At 53.8% G+C, this 19,237-nt stretch overlaps 5 protein-coding genes across 5 annotated transcripts; 2 read left to right on the forward strand and 3 right to left on the reverse strand.

The window, feature by feature from the left end:
• Window positions 1-92: 92 nt before the first annotated feature.
• B0I36DRAFT_417519 (oxidoreductase molybdopterin binding domain-containing protein) lies at window positions 93-1,872 on the forward strand (the record flags this gene model as incomplete). The annotated part of the gene is given in 4 exon segments (XM_046162119.1): window positions 93-325; window positions 393-449; window positions 459-1,546; window positions 1,583-1,872. Coding segments are annotated over 4 exon segments (1,668 nt in total).
• A 1,578-nt stretch (window positions 1,873-3,450) lies between these two features.
• Window positions 3,451-4,808, reverse strand: B0I36DRAFT_387561 (uncharacterized protein; the record flags this gene model as incomplete). The annotated part of the gene is made up of 3 exons (XM_046161189.1): window positions 4,086-4,808; window positions 3,584-4,010; window positions 3,451-3,495 (listed from the first exon to the last, which is right to left on the reverse strand). Exons 1-3 carry the CDS (start codon window positions 4,754-4,756, stop codon window positions 3,451-3,453), a joined length of 1,143 nt encoding a protein of 380 aa, XP_046008828.1. The 5' UTR covers window positions 4,757-4,808.
• Window positions 4,809-5,420: 612 nt separating this feature from the next.
• Window positions 5,421-7,036, reverse strand: B0I36DRAFT_332911 (glucan 1,3-beta-glucosidase). Its single transcript, XM_046155162.1, has one exon. It carries the CDS (start codon window positions 6,928-6,930, stop codon window positions 5,467-5,469), a length of 1,464 nt encoding a protein of 487 aa, XP_046008829.1. The 5' UTR covers window positions 6,931-7,036; the 3' UTR covers window positions 5,421-5,466.
• A 220-nt stretch (window positions 7,037-7,256) lies between these two features.
• Window positions 7,257-9,146, reverse strand: B0I36DRAFT_376882 (uncharacterized protein; the record flags this gene model as incomplete). The annotated part of the gene is made up of 1 exon (XM_046160506.1): window positions 7,257-9,146. One exon carries the CDS (start codon window positions 9,144-9,146, stop codon window positions 7,257-7,259), a length of 1,890 nt encoding a protein of 629 aa, XP_046008830.1.
• Window positions 9,147-11,753: 2,607 nt separating this feature from the next.
• B0I36DRAFT_232212 (uncharacterized protein) lies at window positions 11,754-13,469 on the forward strand (the record flags this gene model as incomplete). Its single annotated transcript, XM_046149147.1, has 2 exons — window positions 11,754-12,227; window positions 12,276-13,469. Coding segments are annotated over 2 exons (1,668 nt in total), but the record flags the coding sequence as incomplete, so codon positions are not given.
• Between the last annotated feature and the right edge of the window lie 5,768 nt (window positions 13,470-19,237).

Here is a 19,237-nt window from a genome sequence, read left to right on the forward strand (position 1 = left end):
TCTCCTGACTGATGGCCTTACCATCCTGCTGCATTCTTCCCTTGTTACTTTTCAACTTTCTCTGAGGTAAACGTCGAGAAGTATTGCACAAGATGGCGTCCATCACCACAGTGAGTGACCGTGCCAAGATGCAGAACCGCCCCGATGAGTGGAAGATTGAGCAGGGTATGTCCGGGGCGCAATTGCCTGTCTTGGACATGACCGGGTCGGAGATCAAGGCCATTCCGCCTGCCGGACCGCCGAAAGATTTCAAAGATGAGGAAGCCATCAAGGCGGTAGGCGACCCGAACGAACTCTTCCAGATGGAGCGCACCGGCTGGAAAGGGTAAGACCATCTACTTTACCACTTCCCGGAGCGCAACGAACCAGCCGATTGACATCACGACACGCAGATACGTTGAGTGGGAGGAGTATCCCGAGAAAAAGGCAGCCGCGCACAAAATCTTGACGTCCCAAAGCTTTCCTGGGGCACCCGAGTACCAGATGACCGAGATCCCAGGGAAGAACCCGCTGCTCGATGGGGATCGCTGGAAGATGTGGCACCACGCAATTGGCGGCGAACTCACTGTGGTGCCCGACGACTCATGGAAGCTTGTGCTCGAGGAGAAGCATCCAGACATGCTGCACATTCTCGGGTTTCCTTACAACGGGGAGCCGCCCAAGCGGCTCGTCACGAGCAAGCCCATCACGCCCAACCCACTGCACTTTGTGCGCAACCACGGCGGGATCCCCATCATCGAGAAGGAGAACTACAGCTTCCGCGTCGACGGGCTCGTCTCCCTCCCCGCCACCTTTACGCTGGATGACTTGATGGACGAAACCCGGTTTCCGCGCATGAAGAAGCACATCACCATGCAGTGCTCCGGCACGCGGCGGATCGAGCAGATTACCCGATATCCCGGTCAAGGCGACGAGCTGCCCCAAGCACCCTGGGCAGAGGGTGCCATCGGTACCGCCGAGTATGAGGGCGTGAGCCTGAAAAAGGTCATTAAGGCCTGCGGCGGACTCGTTAACGGCGGCAAGCACCTCGAGTTCTTTGGGGCAGATACTTACTTCAAGGAAAATGAGTGCATGAATTACCGCGTGAGCGTCCCGTGGGCGAAAGTCAAGGCCAACGAGGTAATGCTGGCATGGAACATGAACGGCGAGCCCCTGCCGAGGATTCATGGCTACCCGCTCCGCATCGTCGTATTTGGCTACATTGGTGCGCGCAGTGTGAAGTGGCTCTATCGCGTCCAGGCCATCACTGCACCCACGCGAGCACCAGTGCAGAGCAAGGAGTATCTCTACTTTGCCCAGCAAGTCGGCAAGTACAACTTCCGCCTGACCGACGGTATCCAGATCCAGGAGATGCCGGTCAGTTCAGCGATCATGTCTCCATGGACCAAACAGGTGGTAATCCACGAGGGCAGCATTCACTGTAAAGGCTGGGCGTATTCCGGAGGTGGGCGCTGGCCCGAACGCGTTGAACTCTCTGCTGATGGGGGTTTCAGCTGGTACACGGTCCCGCCGGAGAACCTCTCGAAGAAGCGCAAGTGGACGTGGCGTACATAGGAATTCGACCTGCCGTGTGATGTCGAAGGATGGATCGACGTCCTGGTTCGGTGCTGGGACAATGCGCTCAACACGCAAGTCCCAGATGTCCGAACGGCCTGGAACTGGGGGCTGCATGTGACCAGCTCTTGCCACACCATCAATGTGTACAGTGTCAACAAGAAGCATCCAGCTACCCGCGCCCGCCTGGAAGACATGGAGAAGAACAAGGTACCGCTGGCGCCCATCACAGTTCCCTTGAGCATTCCCGCGCAGTCATGGGACGACTACGAAAAGTTTTGGAAGAAGCACGATCCGCGTGATGCGGAGGACGATTGAGCTGGAAAGTTGGTTACCCTCGGCCACATGCAGCCGGTATCCTACATCCCTGTTTGTCCACGCACTCTTTGGCCGCAGCGTGAGAAGGTTACGCATCCGATGGTCGTCACATGCCACAACGGCGGACCTGCTCAGTGCACGCAAGCATACATATTAAAGAGAGAAAGTGCTGTTCGTGCCATCGGTTCTTACTAGCGCTTGCCGCTGGGTTGAGCGGCTCGAACAGAGTCGCCGATCCCTTGTAGTAATCCTCACATTTTTCAACTCCTTACTGCTCTATCGTTGACACTGCGCCTTATATAAGGATATTTCTCCTTTCCCCAAACATTACCTGCTAACGAAATTATTATATCAGGCAATAGGGATGGCCAGGTCACTTGTGTATCCATCACATCTGAAGAAGAGGTCTCCCGATAGTTTCAATTTGGGAAGATGCCGAGGTTTGGTTCTCTTATATATTGTCGTAAGGATGCCCGAAAGGTTGCTGGGCTCCTCATGTAACTGAGTAGCTCGTGGGTTCCGGTATGGTGACAAACATTGATTACAGTAATCACGTCGATACCAGATGCCTGTCAATATAGCAAGGCCTGGCCACTCACCTCCTAGCAGCATTCCGGCAGGAAGCAAAAACAACCGATCTTGTCCACAATTCTCATACACATCAACCTCCCATGATGATAGCATCCATATTCTTCTCGGCGGCGAGTCGAGTAGCACAACGCATGCATACAAACATCTGCAGCAATATGGGGTGGTCCGTTGAGATATCGCGGTGATGTGCCCATGGGAGGCTGTACAACAACACGCCTAGCTGGAATAGCTGCTCGAACTTGCTTCCCCTAAGAGCGTAGATGCATTTGCCGGGCCCCAAGTCCTGTCTTTTAATTGGATCAAAAGACGAGATACGATATTCGATTTCGCCAGATGCGTGAGGCAGGTACCCTTGGTCCTGAGCATGCGCACAAGACATCGGAACGTCAACTGCGTCCAATTCCATCATGCCACTGCTCAGGTCGAGTGTCAAGAGGGGTCCTTCGCCATCGACTTTCACAGTAGTCTGTATGGCGATCGCATACTCTGTGAGGATTGCTGACATGGTCACCGCCAGGGGACCGGGTCTGTAATGGGGCGTGATGAGGGTGCCAGGGGCAATCTTAGCGGTCATACCAGATCTGTCGAAGTCATGGTAAGCCTGTAAGCTGGGTTCTGGCACCCCTGACTCCGTGATCCAGTCACGTAGCACTCCTCCTAGGCTTGCCCTGCCCGAGGCAATCGTGATGACCCGGCCAAGATCATCGAAGCAATCGTCCTGGAGAATGGATGTGCAAGAAACAGTATATCTGCCAATGGAAACTCCAAGTACGTATTGAGAAGGTCGTTCGGTGTAGATTTTGCCATTGTTAGAGAACAGCACCGCCACGATCTCGCAAATTTTACCGATGCTTGGACGCATATTGTGGAGTTGCATAAACAGGGAACGTGGCCTCGGGAGCTCATAAATTGCCCTTGCGCTGATTCGGATTGTGTTTGCGTCATAACGACACCTTGCCAAGCAACAGGCCATGGCTGTAAAGAAGCCTATGATATGCTCGACCTTGTGATACAGGCAGTCTCTTCGGCAGCCTGTTTTGGGACCATTTGTGGACAACAATCGGCGCAGGCTTCGCTCCTGAGTGATGCGACACTCGAGGCGGAGAGAAGGCATAATGACCGACTCAAGGTAGGCTTCTGCAGATTCAGGGTCTGCCGCCGCCAGTGAACCTGCCAAAGACGCATCGCTCGAATCGATATCGTGCTGAATGCCTAGGTTCTGCAAAGCTAGCTCCAATGCTCGGCTCATTGCACCAAACGTCGCAGTTTTGCCCTTGACTTGTAGTCCGCTGCTACGCATGAACGTGGAGAACCGCACAATGGCGTGATGAATCAACCACCGGGTCTCTAGCTCGAGCCCAGGGAGAAGACCAAGCTCAGCCTCGAGCGCATCTGGGAGCAGATACTCCACGGCGATGGGTGCGCGTTCTTCCTTGATTGTTGGCGGCGTTAGCAGAAGACCACCGATCCGAAGGCTGCGAGTCATCGCAGCACTTGGCTTGTCGTCCGGCGCCATCTGTAGAACCACCTTGCCTTCGTTGCCGCCGCTGGCCCATAGGATGTGATCATTATAGACTAGTTCAACTGACATTCCTAATAAATGGCTTGCGAACGCTGCTAACCATGCTCCTCTCTGTCGTGGCACGAGGTAGGGTGTTTCGCCCCTCTGCGAGGTGAAAATTAGCTGCTTAATAGCACTCGCTAATACCTGCGGAGCACCAATGGCAGTAACATCAAGGGGGATCTCCAGTTTCTGCCGAACAAGTTCGTGGGAGGCGGAAGTCGTGACGTGCTCAAGGACTTTCGCAAATCCGAGGTCTTGGACCATTGGGCCAATGTAGGCCGTCATGCTTTTCAGAACGTCAACGTTTGGGATCTGATCTGCCGCGCAGCCGTAAGAGTTCAAGAGTTCCGAGAGGCACTGCGCAGCGTGAAAGCTGGGTACACCGGCCGCCAGGGCGCCAATGAGCAGGAGGGCGTTAGTGCCGGCTTGCGTTCGCACCATCTCAACGGCAACGGTTGTGTGGCCCCAGCCGATGCTCAGAGCCTTGACCAGGAAGCTATTCACGACGGAGGTGCGCCTGGCCGCGAGATGTGGGTGCACAGTGGCCTGCAAGGATGTGCGAAAGGGAATCTGCTTGCCGAGCCAGATGGAGGCGGTGATGGCGTAAAGGTCGACGCCGCCGTCGCTAAGGGCCTTGAGGATCCGGCCGGTCAGGAGGTGGGCGAGGTTGGCCGTGCTGACAATGTCGGCCTGGAAGCCGAACCCCACTTGGTTGTCGCTCTCAGACATTGCGTATTTTGTCGATGAGACTGCTCGGGTGCTCAGTTGGCCCGGGTTTGACGCTGACTTGCAATAGGCAAGTTCTCGCCAACAGCCGACTGAAGGCGAGATTGCTGCCAACACCCATCTACCCCGCTCGCATGCCAGCATCCCCTTTCGCCGTCGCGAGGCACCAGTCCGGCAAGAGCCTCTTTTTGACCGCCCCATCGCCTCCCTTGTCCTTACACATGGCGAATATATCACAACCTTCGCCAGCCTCCCAAACCCAGTGATCCGTCAGTAGCAACCTCGCTGTTGTAAGGATTCTGTGCTTCCTAGGCAAATTCTGGGGAAGCTGATGTTGTCTTTCCTGTTCTTTTCGTTTGATGACTGATTTTTGTGGTGAGCTGCTGGGCAGCACTATTCGGGCGAATGAGAAGTATTCCTGCGCAAGTCACACGCCCACCCTCCGCACGGAAGGCAAGAAGACAGTGGCCTGCCTGCCTGCTCCCCTTCGGGAACGGGCCAGGACCACCTGAGATGACACAAAGAGGACATTGCACAGCACTGTACGCGCCGTCGGTCCACAGGTTACGGGGCATACGACCCCAGGCATATAACGGGTGCAGACTAGCATACACGTGGGGAAAAGGGGGTCTCTGGGGCCTCGGTCATTTCTAAGAATACTTTTCTTTTTCGCTAGAGATTGACGGATGCTATCAACATGCGGCTTTGACCAACTATCTCGAACCAGATGATGATCTTTCCGCATCCAGTGTAAGAATACTGTTGAGCTCGTCTCTGGTCTTGCAGTTCTTCAACGCAAAACTGGCAGCAAGGACCTCGAGCTCCTCCTCGGTCTTGCCGCGGAAGAGCTCGGCCATTTCCCAGCCCATGTACTCGCTCATGAGCATCTCCCGCACCACGCGCTCAACCTGGCGGTCAAACGTCCACGTCTTGGGGTACTTTTTCTTGTGCAGGTGTTCGGGAATCGACTCCTTCAGCTTGGCGATAAAGGGCCCATACACCTCGTTGTCGATGCCGCTCTTGTCGCAGATTCCCCAAAAGTCCAGTCCCAGGCGCTGCTTCTTCTCGATGAACGGCTGGATCAGAGTCATGTATGGGCTCTCCGGGTCCGTGTACACCATGCCCTGGTATCCGACGTCCTTGTAGAGCCAGATGCTCCACGAGACATCGCCGAATTCGCGGTAGACCTGCAGCTGCTCCTTGAGCAGCGCGAATCTCTTGGTGTTTGTCTCGGCCGCGCGCGGGTCCGTCCGCGGGTCCTGGTACACGGGACCCCATTCGCCGTTCCAGATCGGCACACCCGCGGCCTGCATGAACTCGACTTTGCGCTTGAAGCTCGAGCGCAGCTTGGCCTTTTGCTGGTCGGTGCCCTCGTACTGTTCGGGCAGCGGGAACCCCATGCCGCTGTAGTCGTGGCAGCTGTAGACGGTGTTGGGCAGCGGCTTGTCGACGGGGAACTGGGAAAAGTCCATGGCGTAGGTGTTGCCGTCGAGGAACAGCATGTGGTCTGGGTCGACGGCGCGGATGGCCTTCTCGGCTCGCTCGTACCAGCTGATGAGGCGGGTGTGCTTCGGGTCGGCGGGCTCGTTGAGCGGGTTGTAGCCGGCGATGAAGGGATTGCCGGCGTAGTGGGCTGCGAGAGCCTCCCACAGCTGGATGACGCGGTCCTGGAAGTCGCGAAACTCCCAGAACAGAGCGCGGTGGACGCCCGAGTCGCTGTGCCAGTCCTGGTTCTGGCCGCCAGGGGCGGTGTGGAGATCCAGCACGACGTAGATGTTGTACTGGGCACAGATGTTGACGATGCGGTCCAGCAGCTCGAAGCCGGACTGCTTGATCACGCTCGGGTTGTCGTCGTCCATGAAATGCCGGTGGTTGAATGGCACCCGCAGGCAGTTGAAGCCGAGCGACGCGAACAACGCCGCGTCATCCTCGGTGAAGAAGTGGTGGAGCAGGCGAGCAAAGAAAAAGTCGGCCTTGTCCTTGCCGAGCACCTCCTCGAGGGTGGCTCTGTGCTCGTGCTCGTGGCCAGAGTAGCCAGTAATGAAGTTCTCCATGTTCAGCATCCCGCCGAGCCCCGCGCCCTTGAGCACGACTTGCTCGCCGGCAGCATTGACAATGTTGACACCGCTGACACGAAGCAACGTGCAGGGTGGGTTGAGTCGCGCGGCATCACCCATGGTCGCTGTACGTGTCAAGGATGGACGTTTGACTGCTCAAAGGATGTTGCAGCATTGACGATGACAGGCCGATCAGCCAGACTCCAAATGTTTTGGCACATAGTTATACACGGCCCGTGGCGCAGACCACTTTACGAGATGGAGGGGGAAGCCTGCATGTACCCCAATTTCTTAACTGCGACATTCCGCGAAGGTCATCCTGTGGAGGCGGCGTGCCATGATAGCGGGGAACCACCCGGGGCTCGGTCTTGGCGAGAAGGATCTGGATCGGTTTAGGTTGGATTGACCGGGGGAGATTGCAAAATTCCCTGGCACCTATTGCAGACTTAGGTCCTTTCCAGCCGGTAATCATTGCTCTCCGCCTCAGCGAGACCTCGGCATAGGATCTTGCGAATCTCGTTGTACCGATTAGTCTCGGGGCCCCAAAATACAAGCAGGTCTACCACGTTACTGATTTCCGTCCGCCAGTCATGGGGTAGATGCAGGATCTGTGCGTGGCCCGGCTCTCCGACTATCGCTTGTTGGGACCTGGACGCAGCCAAGAGTGTCAGAGCCGACCGGGAGCACGATCGCGGCAGTGGGTCCGTTCCGTGATGCCGGTGGCGGTACCCTGCCTTGTTGACAAGCAATCTTGCCATGTGGTTCTCGAGACCACGTTGGGCCTGCTCGCTGAATGCGTTCCATGTGCTGGTTTGTGGTCCGCCTAGGCCATCTTCGTCCAGGAAAACGGCCAAGAACGGCCAGTAGATAGTCTCGTAGAGGTTGATCAAGTGGCCCCTGAGCACGAATCGGCACACGTCATCCTGCTCCGCAGGCGCTTCGAGAGACAGACAGGGCGGTAAGGATGCCTGCCACTCCGTGGCCTGGGCCTCGTATGACGGCAGAGCTGCTGCCATGGACTCAAGGAAAGTGTGCCGTGATGCATGCGTCTCCATTATGGTCACCATCTCTGCACTCACGCGGGCACTCAGCCTGCGCAGGGAGATTTCCGCCAGATAAAAGTACCACGAGATCTGCTCCCTGCTTTGGTCTGCTTCCATCAGGGGCAACCTTATTGCATCTGCTCTTGGTGCTGGGGGCGTGGGGAAGAATGAAGGATATAGTCTTGTGTCGTGGTCGCTGACGGGAAAATCCGGGCGTCGCACATTGCCTCGCACCTCTCGCTCAGACTTCCAGGCGGACCAGTAGATGGCCTGATGAGGGGTGTCATCCAACTGATCGGGTCGTCCAGACGCGTTCGACAGGAACTCGAACTCTTGGCAGCCGACGAGGGCCTGGACAAAATACCTCCACGCTTTGGTGGACTGGAAATTGCACATCATGAAGACGCCTGCAAGAAAGAAACACTGTGGGGCGATGATGTCTTCGGCAACAAACAACAGGCCCATGCGCTTCTGCGCAGCCTGGAAATACGCGTGCGCGTGGGCATAGGCGGCCGTGCCTGGCATCGTGTCGGCACTAGGACCGAAAGGTGTGGCCAGCGATCCGAGGGCGCATATCAGCAAGGCGAGACACGACTCGGGGCTCCAGTCAAACCCCAGCCCTTCTACGGCCTTGCCGAGGACCATTCTGCGCGTCGACACCTCATCGAGTATGGGGTTCTTGACATGGACATAATTGAAGAAGTTGTCCAGCAGTGCTTTGACCAGGCGCGGCTCTTCTGGCACCCCCGCAAGGCCTGGAGGAGACGAAACGTGCTGTTGTGGCGTGACTTGCTGCAGTCCGAGAGCCCCTATGTCGTCGGCACTTTCGTCGGACTGGCCAGTGGCATGCAAGTCTCGAAGACAGCTCCACGAGAGCATCTCTTCGGAACCAGGCGGTAGCACCATACTCACGTCGACTCGGTTGCCACTGTCGCCGGTGTCGGGCGGTTCAACACGAGAGGGTGTAGAAAGGGCTCTCTTTTTGGCGGGTGGCCCTTGTTCATCTGGGGCCGGCAGCGATGACCGCATCAGCTGCTCCAAGCTGTCAAGGCGTTCCAGAATCTTGAGACTGGCGGGGTCAAAGCTGGAAAGGTCCTGGGCCGACTGGATGCAGACGGCGCCGACCTTGAGGCAGAAGGAGCACGACGGCTTGAGATTGTCGCATTTCGTCCGGCGGGCGCGACAAACCTGGCACGCCTTGACCGCTCGCTTGCGTTGATACGAGGCAGTCCCTCGCGGTGCGGGCCGTGACCGGCGTACGGGGTCGCCAGCCGCTTGGTCCATCTCGGTCATCCGGAGCAACGCGACTCAACGCTCTGGGGAAAGCGATTCGCGGGGTGTGGGGAATGGTTGGGGTTGGTTGGTGAGGGAGATGGTCTAGTTTGGGGATATTGGGGTCGGCACGCGGCCGAGGCGCGAAGTGTCGCTCTTATATGTTGATGACTGGGGTTGCCCATAGTGGGTGGCTCGAGGATTATTAGCGGGATTACCGACACACTGAAGCTGCTAGGCCATTGAAGACCTACTGAAGCAGCTGATTGACTGCTGCACCACCCACTAAGCTATCAACTAAAATCATCCACTAAATTAATCACTGAGGCACCTCCGCTACAGTACACCTAACCCTCTGAACCACCCACTGAACCACCCACTGAACCACCCACTGAACCACCCACTGAACCACCCACTGAACCACCCACTGAACCACCCACTGAACCACCTGCTGAACCACCCACTGAACCACCCACTGAACCACCCACTGAACCACCTGCTGAACCACCCGAAGCCTGCGCCAGACCTGCTCGGGAGTACCCGCTCGCTCCGCTCACAAAGCCAGAATCCTCTCCCCAAGCGGATCTCCAGGCTTACCTACGGACTGTGATGAAGATACTTATAAGGGAGTATAAGAACAATAACAATGTCCATAACGTCCTTGATATAACCGTATCCGCATTCTAAATGATACTTAAGACTTCAGCAAAGATCTAATCCCAGGCCTGCGCGAATATGGTTCCCAGCGCCGTTAAGGGGTCAGTAAGCCACCAGTCGTCCTTCGCCCACTGTTAGGCCAGAGGCGAGTTCAGTATGGCTATGCTTTGCTCCAAGAAGTCACTGCTATCCTCGTAGTAAGCCAAACGCCCGTGGGCTAATATTCACTAAGCTAGGTAGAATGCTAATGGTATGGGGGAGGGTCGATTCCACTCTTGACGTCCCTGCTGAGCTCCATGAGTTTCTGCAAGTCTGGCGAAATCTGGTCTACGTAAGAGAGACAAGTACTAGCAAGGTTCTCAAACTTATCGGCTTTCTCACTTGCTTGGATCTCTTGTTGCTCAAGATGTAGAACCAGCTGTTCTAATTCCATCAAGCGGTTTTCGGCGGAGTGTTTCAGCTCTGCTTCTTGGCAAAGGCGCACTTGTAGATCAGCTGCTTCGCCTTGGAGTCTCTCAATCTCACTCTTGAGGTTGCTAATATGTAACGTAAAACTTGGTTGATTTAGGGTGGACTTAGCTAGTTAGCTATAAGAGCTATGATGAAACAACAAGCTGATCTACCATACCTTGCTTAAGACGAAGGGGCCGGCCGTCATAGCTTCGAAAGTCGCCCCGACACCTGAACAGAGCTGCTTATAAGCGCTGATGGAGTGATCGCTTAGATTCTTCGTAAATAAATGCGCTGCCTCGGTGACATAGCTCCAGCGATATGGATCGTTCTCAGACGTCACTAGTCTGACATCTGAAGGACTAATATGGCAACCCACTTGCTGGCCTATATGCTATTAGCAGGGGTTAGGAGGCTGCGCATCCTGACATACGGATATGATCTGCCAGGACCTCACGGCATTTAATCCGCCATTCCTTTCTATCCACGTTACTCGCCCTGGTAGCCATCCTAGAAGTGGATAGGTGATTGTTTGGGGGTGGGGGGTCTATAGAAGACTGAGATAAGCGACCTGTGAATGAGGCACTCATACAGCAGCCTTTCGCGAGACGTCCACGTTATAAGTAACTCCGTCGCCAAAATCAGCGCCGGTACTTACCGCACTGCGTCACATTCAAGCCAGATCTGTTTAACTCGCTTGAAAGTACACGCCATGTATCCAAAAATTAGAGAGTAGCCAAATATAGCCTGGAGGAGGGACGAATCAGAGCACAGGGTACTCTGATAGGGACAGCATTCGTAGTGATAGGCATAGGGCACATTCATAGGGATAATACTAGCTAGGCTATTATACAGTACAGGAAATCACGCTGTCATACGTGCCTCTGTTGGAAACTGATTATAATTTGGGCTGGCTTGCTGAACGCAATTCTCGCACTCGTTTTCGCTGGTCTGTCAGCCACTGAAACTCTTAAGAATCTACTTTTAAACCTTCATAAGTCTGCCACTGGTGGAATTGTCTTATGGCGCAAATCCTTTGTCTTCTGTATCCATCATGCGGCCAGCCTTCCAGTTGGCGGCCTTCTTTTACCCACTTAGTAGTACGTAGCCATGGCCCTTATCCCGTGTCAAACTTAGCGGCATGATAGCCTTAGTGAGGGCTTCACAATTCGCGTTCATATCCTCATGCGCTGATCATAAACACTATTAGGCTGCCCTTGCAACAATTGAACCAGGAGTATGCGCATCAATATTTTGCACAGCACCGGGAACGAAAATAGTAGAAATAATATCTGCAAGGGCCCTCTGTACCGAGAATGACATAACCAGAGCCTAATCCTCACGTTAGACTGGACAAATTCTTGCCTTTATTGGGCAGGCCTCAGCTCCTATAGCGGAAGGCTATTGCCTGTTCATATAATCTTGTCTCGTCTCAACCACGTCGCTGAAATGGAGTCGACCAGTCGTCCTCCACTCGAGCGATCCTTTATCCATAGCCGATCTATATTTATATATATAGCCTTAGCGACGATACTGGCACTCACATACTTGATTCCGTTGTCTTTTACCGTGGAGAGAGAGATCGATGAGGCGGAGGCTCGGGCTTCTGTAGCCTGCCTCAAGGCAGAAGCGATTGGTAGCACGGTGATCTCGATGCCGCATTACCTGTCTCAGGGCGTCAATTCATTAACTGCCGAGGGTATCACCCATTCAGTCAGAGCCATTGCTAGCTCACTCGATCTCATATTAGATGGAATGGAGCAGCTTTTGCTCTTTGTTTTTCACTCGATGACAGACACCTATGTATGTCTCCTGCTCATGGCTGTTCACGGCGGACTAAACATAACAATCAGCGCGATGGAGGAGTTCCGTTCGCTATACCAAGACGCCACTACAGGTTCTCTGCAGGCTGTCGAAGAAAGCGTGGCGGCTACAAACCAGGGCATTGATAGTGTGAATGCTTTCTTGAGCAAAGGGTCGAACACCGTGAACGGTGTTTCAAGCGCGATTAACAGCATTTTCGGCTCGCGAACCAAGAGGCAGGACGTACAACAACTCCCACATCTCAACATAGCGGATGAGCTAGAAAGTATCAGGAATACGCACATAGACATGGGACCAATACTCTCTGACTTGGACAGTCTGCAACAGCGCATTCCTGATTTTGCGACTGTGAGGAATATTACTGATACGGTTCTAACATCGCCCTTCCGAGCTGTTAGAACGGAACTTGATCAGACACTTCGAAACTGGGTGTTCGATCAAAAGGAGCTTTTCGTCCCCGACAAGCAGTCGTTCGTGTTTTGCTCTAATGATACCACGTTTACAGACCTGTTTCAAAAGCAGCGTAATCAAATTCGCTCTGCCCGAATAGTACTTATGCTAATACCCATAACTATGTTCTATTTTGTAGTCCTGGAGGTGATCTTTCAATACTACGTTCACTCCAGGAATCTCAGGGTTGCCGAAGTGCTTACAGAAAGCTCGAAGCTTCAGCGAGCCTTAGCCGCGGTCAGTTTGTCTGTTACAAAGTTCCGGGCCTCCGAGCGTTCCTGGTCAGGTAATGCTTCAGCATTCCTTTTGATTGGGCTTTCGGGACTCATGGGCTGTGCTTTTGCTACCCTCTTCCTCCGCACAGCCGAGGACGACGCCCTTGAGCTGCGAGAGGCTATCGAGATTCGAGCTGAGGAAGTCTCCGCTAGTCTGCACGAAACATCTACTCTATGGGCCAATTCCGCTAATTCCGCAATGGGAAGATTGAATGAGAATATTACTGGTCAGCTCCAAGACCAAATACGCAGAGTCACTGTCGGACTTAACACAACTGTAACCACGTTTAGTGACCAGCTTCAGCAGGCTCTTACATCTGCGTTCGGCGACTCAATCTTAAGAGATGTTGTTCAGCAGGCATTGAGGTGTCTAATAGGGACAAAGATTGACGCCGTGCAGAATGGTCTCCGCTGGGTCAATGATCAAGTCAGTGTCGACTTTCCTCCTTTGCCACAAGATGTCTTCTCAGTCGGTGTCAGTATGGCACAAACAGGATTGGACCACACAATGCTTTCTGGCGGGGACATTATCATGGATAACATTATCTCAGCAATTATGTATGTCACCGACAAGGTGCGTCGCGACATCAGTACTCATGCTATAATCTCTTCTATATTATTGCTTGTCTACCTCGTTCTCCTACTGGTGGACATGGCTATCCTGAAATGGACTTCGGGCTCTAAGACAGAGGAAAACGTTAAACCGGGAGGGGGAGGGGCGAAATTAGAGTCAGCTGAAAAAGCCCCCCAACCTACCCCACTAACACCCCCAAAAACATTACCACTAAGACCAGGCCGAGACTCACGCACAGAGAGTTTTATGGTAGTGCCTGGCATATAAGGTGTAAGTGGTTACATAAAATTGTCGGGATTGAGGCGGTGTTTGAGGGGGGATCTAGTTGGTACAGGAAAGATCCAGTTCTATTTGCGGCTGTTGGCCGTGCAGGTCGGATAAACCAATAATCGTTCCTGCTCCATACACCCAGAACATGGCTGGGCCTTTCATATACTATGCCCTACGTAGCCAAATGAGCTGGAATCTATAGGAAGCTTATGTCCGGTAGTGCAACCTGTCGTAGCAGAGTTGGGGCACTTTCAATAGCCTGACTTATAGTAGCTCCTTCGCACAAGAACAAATACATCTTTACGCCACTACTTGGGTACTCCGGTAACGTACTGTGCTGTACTGTACTCTTAATAATAAGTTTAGCTCAAGGGCCACACACTGGCGGGCATTGTTACTGTACTGTAATGGAACTGCGTGTTTACCTGTCTGCAGTCAACTTCGAAAAAGGTGTCCTCTAGGGACTAGGTGAATTGTATTACGCGTAAGGACCCCTTGTCAGGGTTAAGGCTATAAAAGTATATCACTTTATATAAGGCAATTGCTACACCGGCGTGAACGAATGGCTACACCGGCGTCACTCTTATACAGGCGTCGCTTTTACGGCCTTTGATTGGTCCATCCCTTTTTGTTAGTGCATTTAGATTCTGCCAACAGCGCCCGTTGTACCTCGGGCTTACCTCTCCACCGCAACGATCGACGCGCCTTATGGAAGCTCTTCACCAGCTAGCTACTACACTAATTACCTCTTTGCCGCATGTCGAGCCTACTTAGAATGATTTTCGCGAAAGATACGGTATTTGTTAAGGTCACAGGGCTGGAGTGAGGTGTGTTGGACCCCTGCTGAGACCAAAACTCGAACACAGGCTGTATCAGATCGCGCCAACAGCCTCATCTAGAATCGGCATCGCAAAGCAGGTCTTTACTTTCTGCCCGAAATGAGACCCTTCTTTCCTTCTTTCATAGTCGAATCAAGTACTCTTTTACTCATCTTCTCACCGTGCGTGCGACACTCCCTATCGCGATCGAGGCCGTCATGTCCCAGCCCGAGTCTCCATCTAGCTCCCTAAGCAACCAACGACGACGAAGCTATCAATTCCGGCCTCGAAAACGACAGCGGCAGGACCAATCTGATAGTTCAAGACCACCTTCCTCTAATAGCACAGGCACGAGCATTGGCCGACACTACGGCGTCGGCGACGATGAAGCACTCTATAATCTTTTCGCCTCATATCCAGAGACGTTGACGACCGCGCCACGGCCCCGTGGATCGCGCGGGCTGAACGAGCCACCATGGGGGCTACGATTCGATCAAGAGATTCACCTTTCGAACGATTTCCCATCCCAAGGAAGACGGTCCCAACGAGTTAGAATCCCTATACCAGGCCCAGAAACGGACCAACTACCTCGCTCCTCTCCACCGCAATCAGTACAAGAGCATCCCTCTCCCACCAAGGCCGAGTTTCATTCTGTTCTCAAGCTAGTACGCGAGGTGATTGGGACACACCGGAGACTAACCCTCGAGCTCGTCCGGTCATACGAACAAGTCCGCCAATGGCGTGAGAGATGGGGTTACTCGCCGCTTAGTTCAGATGCACTCGAATCACCTCCGCCCTACTCGCCTCCCCGAGACAGGCACTCTCCGACTATAGCTTCACCGCCCTTGCCCGACCTCTCGTCATCGCCTGTCCCTGACGGGATCCCGAACCCAGCTATCCCAGGCGACCCAGCGCCGTCAGCCGAAGTCCTGTTCGAGTGGGTGAATACTTTCGCGAAGGCTAATGGCTTCGGTATTGTTCGACGAAATGCACATTCATATAAGGGTCGGAGGATCCGGTACACTTTTCAATGCGATCGATTCGGAGAACCAGCCCCTAGTCAAGGCGCAGGACTTCGACGACGGAAGTCTCGAAAGTGTGGATGTAAATGGATGGTTGTTGCCGAGGCGTTAGAAGAGGGGAAGTGGCTCTTACGACAACACTCGAAGCCCGAACACAGCCAGCATAACCACGGCCGCAGCATCGGGCCATCTGCTCATCCCTCCCATCGGAGACTCACCGAGCCTATCAGGACAACGGTCGAATCGACAAGCCGTCGGGTCGGAATTCGGGCCCGTGACGTACGTGCTATCGTCCAGGAGCAGCATCCCGAATCATCCTTTACACGGAAAGACATCTATAACGCCAGATCTCGTATCAACCGAGACAAGCTGGATGGCCATACTCCTACTGCAGCACTGATCAAGCTGCTTGACGAGATGAAGGTTCCCTATCTCGTTAAGTGGGGAGACGATGAGCCAAACCGTCTTGTTGGCCTTGTCTGGACATTTCCTTACTGCCTCCAGATGTGGAAGCGGTTCCCCGAGGTGATCAGCTTCGACAACACATATAACACGAACCGCTTCAAGCTTCCCTTATTCCAAGCAACGGGACAGACATGCCTTGGCTCTGTCTATAACGCTGCCTTCGGTCTGATAGATAACGAGAGGAGAGAAGGGTTCCAATTCCTCTCCGAGAGCATTCGACAGCTAGCAGAGCAGCACTCCATCCGGCGACCGGATGTGATCGTCACCGATTTCGACGACCAGATGAAAGCCGCATTGAACGACCAGTTCCCCGATGTACAGCAGCAGCTGTGCATCCACCACATCAATTCGAACATCCTGCTTAAGTCAAAGCAGAGGTGGGTTAACGCCCGCAGCAGCAGCAGAAGTAGCCCTGGTACCAGCGACGGAGAGGCAACTACCCCGCAGCCACAAGCTCAACTAACCCCTCAAGACCGAGAGTTGGTTCACACGCCAATAACCGAGGCTATCCCTCATAACTATCGAGGAGTTCTCATCATGTGGAAGCTCGTCTTATTTGCTGAGACGGAGGAGGCCCACGACGAGGCATGGGCAAACCTCTGTAAGGAGTTTGATGACCAGCGAGCTATCCTGCGGTATCTCCATGGAACCTACATGCCCGTCAGGGCCCAATGGGCCCGCTGTTTCATCCGGAAGTATCGCAATTTCGGGGTCCGTGTCACCTCTGGTACAGAAGCAAGCAACAACAACATCAAGAGCTATCTTCTGAATGGTATGAGCAATCTTTATCGCCTTTTTGAGGCTATGCAGGACATGATGAAGGACCAAGAGCGGGATTTCAACGATGCCTGCGCAGCGGATGAGGTACTTACCGCACGAGAGTATATGGGGTCCAGCTCGGAGTATCTTGGCGAACTCCGAATAGCGCTCTCTTCGAAGGGTCTCGGACTGATCACGAAACAATATCGGCTGGCAAGGAAAGCAATGCCGACAGGAAAGAATCCGTTTCCTGACCCTCTCGGGGATTGCGGCGAGGAATGCTCGGTTTCGACCGAACTTGGAATCCCCTGCTGTCACACAATCTACTCAAAGCTGGGAAGTGGCACGCCTTTCACCAAATGGGAGGTCCATCCTCGGTGGCGCCTACGAGAGCCATCCTCTCGAGATCCATACCGACGAATCCTCGACCCTAAGATCGCCACTGCTCTCCGGGGCAGACCTAAGAACACCACGCAGGTTGTTCCAGCGCGGCTAGCCATCGGGGCAAGCAGCCAGCCCAGTAGCCAGCCAGCCAACAAACCAGCAAGCAAGTCACCACGGCGCAGACGTGGTCGACCACCGGGAAGTCTCAACAAGTCAACGCTAGCTAGGCCTCCACTGGAAGTGAGCCAACAGACCAGCAGCCAGGCTAGTAACCAGGCCAGTACCCCATCCCAGCGCCAAACGCGCAGCCGGTCAGTTGTTCTTGGAGCTGGAAGAACTACAGGAGTACGTGCCAGCGGGCGGCAGACGCAGCCTAGCATTCGTAGGCGAAGGAGTCAGTGGGAGCTGCTTGACAGCGACGAGGAGGTACTTCCCTCGATAGTAGTGAGAGGATAGCGATATGGAGAGCTGGCATCTAGAGCATACTTGAATTGGTCTTGTTCTGCAGATCTTGTTATGAGCTCGATTTAGACCTGGGTTGACCCTATTGGTTCTTTACCGAAGCTGAGGGACTTGTTAAGGGAGCTGGCTTCACCGCCTTTGCGCCGATGTACCTGTGGGTCGAAGGAAAAAAGAGCGAATCAGAGGCCATGGAAGTGACGCCTGTGTAAGAGTGACGCCGGTGTAGCCATTCGTTCACGCCGGTGTAGCAATTGCCTTATATAAATATAACGTAATCCACAAGCAAGCGGGTCACACAAGCGACCGGGTCATATTCCTGCAATTCTCAATTACTCCTCTTCTTTCCTTAATTTCTCCACGAACAAGTATGCCACGACAATCAATTGAATCAGAGATCATTCTCGCGCTAAATGCGCTTCAATCAGACCCTAAATTAAGCGTACGAAAGGCTGCATCGATATATAAGGTATCACGTACAACACTACAACAACGATACCACGGCCGCTCTGCGAAAGGCGATACCCGACCACGTAACCAGAAATTGACCTCGTACGAAGAGGACAGTATCGTACAATACGTAATCGACCTAGATTCGCGATCGTTTCCGCCGCGGCTTAGTGGTGTTCGAGAAATGGCGGATCGACTCCTCCGCGTACGCGACGCGCTACGCGTCGGAACGAACTGGGCCTCAAACCTCGTACGACGACGACCTGAGCTCCGTACGCGTTTAAATCGAAGAATCGACTACCAGAGGGTCCTCTGCGAGGATCCGGACGCGTATCACGCGTGGTTTAAGCTCGTACGAAATATAGTCGCGAAATACGGGATCCACGATGACGATATCTACAACTTCGACGAAACGGGCTTCGCGATGGGCAAAATCTCCGCCGAAACTGTTGTTACAACCTCCGATCGACGCGGGAGGCCAAGAGCCGTACAACAAGGGAATCAGGAATGGGTTACAGTAATCCAGGGTATCGCGTCGTACGGCTATTCAATCCCGCCATATATCATCTTCGCCGGGAAGGTCCACCTCGACTCCTGGACCGCGAATAGCCCCCTACCGCCCGACTGGGTAATCGCGCTTTCTGAAAACGGTTGGACGACGAACGAGAGAGGCCTAGAATGGGTAAAACACTTCGATTTCCATACAAAGAGTCGTACGAAGGGTGCCTACCGCCTCCTTATCCTCGACGGCCACGAGAGCCACCATTCCGTCGATTTCGAGCTCTACTGCAAAGAACAGAATATTGTTACCCTCTGTATGCCTGCTCATTCGTCGCATAAGCTCCAGCCTCTCGATGTTGGGTGTTTTGGACCTCTGAAACGGGCGTACGGTAAAGAAATCGAAGGTCTAATGCGGGCGCACGTAACCCACGTTTCAAAGGAGGACTTCCTCCCAGCCTTTTATAAGGCGTACGACACTGCAATGACCAAATCAAACATCCAGGCAGGCTTTAGAGCGATAGGCCTAGTACCGTACGACCCGGACTATGTAATTTCACAGCTAGATATAAAGCTTCGTACGCCGACACCACCAGGTTCTGCTGGACTACCACCCCCCTGGGTCTCAAAGACGCCGAATAACCCGATTGAGGCCGAATCGCAGACGGAGTATCTCAAAAATCGCATCGTACGACACCAGAATAGCTCACCGTCGTCTATAGTCGTAAGCCTTAAGCAGCTTCATAAAGGGATGGCG

The sequence above is a fragment of the Microdochium trichocladiopsis genome (genome assembly GCF_020744255.1).
Source record: "Microdochium trichocladiopsis strain MPI-CAGE-CH-0230 chromosome Unknown B0I36scaffold_9, whole genome shotgun sequence".
In the NCBI taxonomy this organism is placed as follows: domain Eukaryota; kingdom Fungi; phylum Ascomycota; class Sordariomycetes; order Xylariales; family Microdochiaceae; genus Microdochium; species Microdochium trichocladiopsis.

What these genes read in the sequence shown, in the direction of transcription:
- B0I36DRAFT_332911 (XM_046155162.1), bottom strand. Translation starts at nt 6,930, where the DNA reads ATGGGTGATGCCGCGCGACTCAACCCACCCTGCACGTTGCTTCGTGTC.